We start from the raw sequence: 6,962 nt of genomic DNA, 5'->3' as shown, positions 1-6,962 counted from the left end.
CTTCCTCTCAGGTCCCCTCTCCAAGGAGCAGCGCAGACCCGAGTACAGACACAGCGGCCCCCAGAGCATTTTCAAACAAAATAATCTTTATTCATAACAGACCCACAATGCCCCAAAGGTGCTACTCCTACCCCCACCCCAGGCCACCCCCACCCTAATGGTCCTGCCCTCCCTCCTACCCCCACCCAGACCCACCCCCACCCTAAGGGTCCTGCCCTCCCTCCTACCCCCACCCAGGCCCACCCCCACCCTAAGGGTCCCACCCTCCCTCCTACCCCCACCCCGGCCCACCCCTGCCCTAAGGGTCCTGCTCTCCCTCCTACCCCCACCCAGGCCCACCCCCACCCTAAGGGACCCTCCCTCCCTCCTGCCTCCCATCCTCCCATGTCAGTGGAACAGCAGGATCAGCCCTGCGATGAGAAGGAGCCCTAGGCTCCTCTGGGGGACAGCCAGGCCCCATGCAGTCTGGGCCCCTCGGGGCGCTGGCAGTGGGGGGCACACCCCTCTGCTCCATCCTGGCTGCGGTGCCGCTTCCTCCCGCTCCCTGGGTCAGACGGGTCACACTTCCTCTTGCGAGGCTGTGAGGAGGGCACCAGCCCCAGAGCCAGCGCTGGCCGCCCACAGACCCCGAGGTCGGCCCCTGGGCGGGGGGTCTTCTTCTGAGACTTGGACGCGGCAGGTGCAGCTCGGCTGAGGCCTCTTCTCTGAAGGGACTGGGACTGGGCCGCGCCCCGGGGCCCCCGACCTCCAGGGCAGGCCAGGCCCGAGGCGGGGACAGGACTCAGAGAGAGCGCGCAGGGCAGCAGGCGGCCGGGAGAGGCCCAGAGGAAGGCCAGGCTGCGGAGGTCCTCCTCCTCCTCACGGGGCCTGTCCGCTGGCCCGCGAGTCTCCCCGACAGGAGGGGCCTCTCGGGGGACGCGGGCCTCCCCGGGGCCCAGTGCACAGTCAGCAGGCCCGGGGCCCTGGGGAGCCGAGGGCGGGCATCGCGCCCGGAGTGGTGGGTGCTCCTGACGCCCCGCAGAGACAGCAAAGGCCTGGGGCCTGGGCCGGTGGGCGCCTGCGGGGCCGCGCCTTTGCTGGTCCTTGAAGTCGGTCTCTGGTGGGCAGGCTTTGTCACTGACCCCCAGCTGGGGGCCACGGTCACGCCTCTGGGCATCTTGGCGGGTCGCAGACTCAGAAGGACTTGAGCCCCACAGGGGAGCACCGTGACTCGGGGGTGCCTGCACGCCCCCCTCCTTGGAGGCCAGGACTCGCTTCCCCACCAGCTGGGAGGAAGAAGAGACAGTGACTGGCGCTGCACACGTGTGTGTGTGTGTGTGTGTGTGTGTGTGTGTGTGTGTGTGTAGGATGAGCATGGGTGATGGGACAATGGCACTAGGGGGGAGAGGGAGGTGACACCGTGACTGGAATCCACCACAGTCATGTGTCTCTCCTCTGTCCCCTGTGCCATATTCCCAGCCTTGTGTCCCCTCCCCTTCTGGGCACCCACCCCCTCCTCTCTGTAGCCCTCTCCTTCTTGTCATCCTGCCCTGCTCCCACCCAGGGCTGGCCCTTGGCATGCGGTGCCTGCAGGCAGGGGTGGCATGGACACAGGCATGTGTGTCCTGGTTCTGGGCTGCTCCCTGCCCTGGTTTACCTGGGTGCGCCCTCCCCTGGCTCCCTGAGGGCCCCCCACCCCCGATCTACCTGGATCCCTCCCTCCCTGACTCACTAGGGCCTGTCCCTCCTCTAATTCCCCTGGGGTCCCAGGGTCCGATGGCTCATTGGGGACCCCCTCCCATCGCCCTAATGTCCACCCTCCCCTGGCTCACCTGGGCAGCAGTGAGCCCTTCTTCCTGCTCCAGCTCCTCAGCTAGCGCCAAGGGATCCTGCTGTGCATCTGGGGACATTATTTGTTCCATGAATTGGGGGTGAATGACCTCCTCCACCTGGGACAGAAGGAAGCGGCTGTGAGCCCCTTGGCGGGGAGCAAACTGGGAGTCAGCGGGGCCTGGAGCACAAGTGGGAAAGCCCAGACCCACCCGGCCTCCTGCTCAGGCGGGTGTTTTACTCCATCACGGTCATCAGGTGCACGCACACACACACACACACACACAGAAACACATACATGCACACACACACACATGAACACACCTCACACACCACACCCACACAAAGCGCACACATGCACACAGACACGCATACTCTCACACGCCCAGCTCAGGAACAAAGAGCAGAGCCCAATCCCATCAGCCTGGGAGACCCCGGGTCTGGGTGCTGCAGCGCCTCCCTCTGGGACCTTATAGACCCGGAGCTGCCAGCCAGCCCACCTGGGTGACAAAGTCTTCCTGGGAGCACAGCTGGTCCAGGTAGCTCAGGAGACCCTCGTCCTGCAGACACTCCTTTATTTCATCTTCCCATCCTGCACCTGGTGCCCCCACGGGCAGCTCATCCATGATGTCCATGTCCTCTTGCTCGGTCTCAGGGGGGATCCCATTGCGGGACTCGGTCTCCCGGGGCGGCTGGGGTGTGTGGGCGCACTGGGCGCTGGGTACAGCCTTCCTGGGAGTGCGCGCTGGGCAGAGAGGGAAGAGGAGGGAGCGTGAGGGGATAAAGCTCCCACCTCCAGGGCATGCGATGCTGAGGGCAGTGTTTGGGGCATTAATATGGGTGCGGCTGGGTCGGGCCACCTGAACCCCGTGACTATGTGAGGGGAGAGGCCAGAGGAGAGCACCCAAGAGAGTCATGTGTGAGGACGTGTGGAGCCACCGAATCTCCAAGAGGCCCTGCAGCCAGCCGCTTCTCAGCAGACTTCATGTGGGGCCTTTGACAGGGAGCGGGGAGAGGGGATGAGAAAGTGGACCGGGTCCAGACCCCATGGGGACAAAGGGTCAGAGGCCCTGCTCTCAGGGCTGTTTCCCTTGAAAGAACAAAACCCCCCTGAAGGAGAAGGGCCCATGTGGGTGGGACAGTGGCCTGCCCTAGGCCCTGTTGCCATTGGTCATGGTCTCCCATGGGAACGTGCTGGCCTACCTGGCTGCGTGCCCACCACTGGGGCTGGGGGCCCCCGAGGATCAGGTCTCGGTGGGGCAGGAGGAGGCTGGGTGTGCGCCCCCTTCTTCCACTGGAACTTCTCAAACCGCATCTGCTCCTCCGCCTCAAACTCCATGAACCTGGGGGAGAGGGGGGCACAGCTGTGCTGAGAAGGAGGCCGCTGGGAGCCCAGAAAGGCAGCAGCGGGTGGAGGGATGGGAGAGCCAGGGCCTTGGGGCTGTCAGGGCCCGGACACTGGGGAGGCAGGAGGCTGGCTGAGCACATTCCTGCACAGCCCCTCTGGCTGGAGTCTGCCCACAGGGCTGGGCACCGTCTCCCCAGCCTGTCCTGAGCCTTCATGTCCAGCCCAGGACGGGTCAGCGTCAGAGGATGGGGAGCTCCCAGGAGGTGGGACAGAAGCACCCACACTCTGAAGCTGAGGGAGAGGCTTCCCCAGGAGAGAAGGGCCTCTGGGCTGCGGGGACCCCGTGCTGAGTGACACCCTCCCACCACCTCCTCTCTGATGAGACCTCACAGCTGGACCCTGCCCCGCAGTCTGCCCCGCCCCCACCCCCAGCTGTGGGGACCAAGGACCCTGACTCACTTTTCTGCCATCTCAGAATAGACCCTCCGGTCAAAGTTGCTCTTGCGCTGCCATTCCTGCATGGCCTGCCCTATTCCCTCCTCCAGCGTCATGGTGGGCCTCAGGCGGGACAGAGACCGGAGCGCTGGCCTGTAATGCCTCAGGGTCAGTCATGGCTGCAGCCTGGCCTCCACCCGCCTGCCCACCCCAGCTCAGTGGTGCCAGGTTTCCACCCCCACCCGGCAGGACTGAAAGCTCCAGGTGCCCCCTGCCCTGCCCAGTGCACTCACATGAGGAAGCAGCAAAGAGCTCCGGCATCAGGACTCTGGGGAAGGTGCCCCCGGGCCAGGGCCTTGAAGCACTGCCAACGACGGAAGTCCTCATACACACTCTTGGGGTTACAGGTGTCATCCAGTGAGGCCTTGGACTGGGAGGCGGCCAGGCCACCCTCCCTGGAAGCCCCGTGTGGCCGTGATCCAGTGTCCCCTCGGGGGACGATGGGGGCCAGCTGGGCAGCTGGTGGTGGAGCTTGAGGAGGAAGGCCGGGACACCAGCCTCCATCGCCGGCCTGGGTGCCCCCAAAAGCCGAGGCGGGCATAATCGCCTCCACCGCAGTAGCTTCCAAGAAGAGGGGTGCAGGACACACAGCACCCCCACAGATGGCCCCTGGAGCACTCCCATTGAGGGGGGCCTGAGTCAGGACAATGGTCTGAGTCTGGGAGGGCTGTGGTCGTCCCCCTTCTGACCTGACCTGGTCCATGATGTTACAAGCCTCAGGCCCAACGGGGCCTTGACCAGCATCTCCTGCCACCAGAGGTGTCCTGGGCAAAGTGGGCAGCACCAGGGGGTGGCCAGGAGGGAATGACGGGGTCCTGAGGGGCGGCAGGTGCTGGTCCCAAGGTGGCCGGTGGGCGGAGCCAGTAGTGGGCGGGGTAAAGCACTGTCCCATGAAAGGAGTCATGGAGGCACCGGGCTTCAGGGTCACATCCGCTCCCAGCACTGCAGATGCTGTTGAGACAAAGGAAAGTGTGAAGGGAGGAGGAGAACCAGGAAACAGCACTGAGGTGCTCTGGGCCCCCTGTAGCCACTGGGGAATCAGAGCAGTTAGTCTCCCAGGGGAGGGCCACTGGGATGGGCAAACTGCGGAGGTGGCACATGTCCTCAGGTCATTGTCACACTGTGACCTCCAGTTGGGAATTATTCCACTGGAGAGCTTGCTCCCCATCTCCAAGGCTCCCTGACCACTGTCTGCGAGAAGAAACTGCCCCAGCCAGCGCTGACCCTGAGAGCCGCCCTAAGGATTCCCTGGCACCGACCCTGCCAGCCTCAGGCCTGGCCCTGGGCAGCAGTCTGCTCTGGGGGAAATGACCCCAGGACCCACTCCGGTGACCTTCTCCAAGGTAAGCTCTAGGCACCCAAAGGGCCTCTGAGAACAGGCTGTTTGTAAAATATTAGGGCCCCATCTGTTCCTCAGTCTTCCCTTTTCTCAATAAATCACCCCCTTTCTGTCCTGGGCTTGCACAACAACACAGAAACACTTGAGTAATGTCTCTCCACAAAAAGGCACAGGGACCCTGATCTGACCCTTGAACGCACTGACCAGCATGCACATGTGTGTCAGAACCAACAGTGAACACTCAACACGGGCCAGGTCCTGCCACTCGGCCCCAGCGCTCAGACTAATGGCTCCTCAGGAGCTTGTCATTTCACAGCCAGCAATGGCTGCAGAGGGTTAGAGAAGGGCCAAGGAATGCGGCAAAGTGGGGCTGTTGGTAGGGGTTTCCAGAAACTTCCATAGCTGCTGTCCTGTTAGATGGGTCATGGGACTGCAGACTGTGTGAGGTCCTTCCCCTTCCAGCTCCCAAGAGTGGAAAGTGAAGGCCCAGTAGGAAGCAGGTGTGAGCCGGTGACAGTGGGACACAGTTGTCTGAACACATCCCTGCTCAGAGGAACTCGAACAGACCTAGTCCAGGAGAGCACGCTGCACACCGCGTGCCCCTAATTCCTCAGGACAGGCAGCCTCGGACATTTACTACTGACACAGGCCGTGGTCTTCCTGCCCCTGTGCACTCCCCTTCCCCTTTAATAAGGAATCTGCCTTCACAGACGTTCCACGGGACACCACCCAGGCTCCACATGTGTTTTCTGTTCCTGAAGCAGGGACATGGACTCTGAGCAAACCCCTCATCTCAGAGGTGAAGGGCAGGGCAGAGGGTGCGCCATGAGATGTTCGACAAGAGGAAGTCGGTCTGAAGACCTGGGTGGCCACAGGGGGGGCGATTCGGGACAGCTCAGGGAGCCGGGCCCTCTCTTGGTGGAAGTTACCCGGCCGCCCTGCCCCTGTGGAATCCAAGCCAACAAGCAGCTCCCTGGGCTGAGGAGGGGTGAGCTCGGGGCCGGAAGCAGGGGAGAAGCTCTGGGCGGCAGCAGTTGGAGGACCTTCCAGCCCAGCCCTCGAGAGGACATTTCATTGTGGACTTGGCCACAGACAGCCCCACTGGACAGCTTTCTGGCTAAGGCCCTCCCACAGCCCCCAGTAGCTCTAGTGAACTCAGGTCAAGTCCCTTAGAAAGATACTGCGGGGCGAGCTCCAGGTGCCCGAAGATCAGCACACAGGACTAGGCTTTCCCATGACCACGCTGTGCCACCCCCAGGACATCGCCCACTACTCCCCCCACACACGTGGCAGTGGCTCATCTCCCCTCTGGGAAGAGCCCACGTGCCTGCTGCCGTCCTTTCTCCACACCCAGGCATTTCCCTGACCCACCTCTAGGAGCCCTCCTGCCAGTGCCCTCACAGGTTCCCATGGGCTCCCAGCCTCCCTGGGTGACAGGTCCTTGGAGGTCCAGCGCTGGCTCCCTCCCTACTTCAGTCAAACCGTGTTTCCCCAGTGTCACAGTTTAACCCCAAGTTTTGAGGGACAGCTCCGTGTTTAAAACATCCCCCCTCCAATCTATAGGCTTACCTCCTACTGAAGCCATCCCCGCAGGCTCATTCACTGACCACTGCTGCCTAGGAGCCTCCACAATGAGAAAAGCCAAGTGGAGAATCCAGAGAGTGAGCTGCTCCAACAGCTGCTCAGCATCCAGTGGAGGGAAGGTTTGGATTTGAACTGTAGAATGTAGGCTCCAGACCTTCTGCAGCGGGGGAGGGGCCGAGGACCAATGGGCTGGGGTGGGGGTGGGGGGGCATTCCATGGAGGGCTCTGATAGGTAGGCAAGAACCAGCAGTTCCTTTCAAATTTAAACTCACAAATTTAAAGACACACTAGCAGTAATGACCTTCTCCTAAGTTCTAGGCACCCAAAGTCACTTGATGGGCCCTTATTTCAGTTCTTGATCCATCACCCTAGTTCTGGGTCCTTAAC

At 62.5% G+C, this 6,962-nt stretch overlaps 1 protein-coding gene across 1 annotated transcript; it reads right to left on the bottom strand.

Annotated features, from left to right (window-relative positions):
- Window positions 1–428: 428 nt before the first annotated feature.
- Window positions 429–6,576, bottom strand: LOC132212678 (NUT family member 2G-like). Its single transcript, XM_059658701.1, has 7 exons — window positions 6,561–6,576; window positions 3,886–4,603; window positions 3,617–3,745; window positions 3,013–3,152; window positions 2,310–2,554; window positions 1,812–1,928; window positions 429–1,265 (listed from the first exon to the last, which is right to left on the bottom strand). Exons 1-7 carry the CDS (start codon window positions 6,574–6,576, stop codon window positions 429–431), a joined length of 2,202 nt encoding a protein of 733 aa, XP_059514684.1.
- Between the last annotated feature and the right edge of the window lie 386 nt (window positions 6,577–6,962).

Source organism: Myotis daubentonii, chromosome 11 (assembly GCF_963259705.1).
Source record: "Myotis daubentonii chromosome 11, mMyoDau2.1, whole genome shotgun sequence".
In the NCBI taxonomy this organism is placed as follows: Eukaryota; Metazoa; Chordata; class Mammalia; order Chiroptera; family Vespertilionidae; genus Myotis; species Myotis daubentonii.
This window is presented reverse-complemented; position numbering and strand designations above follow the sequence as displayed.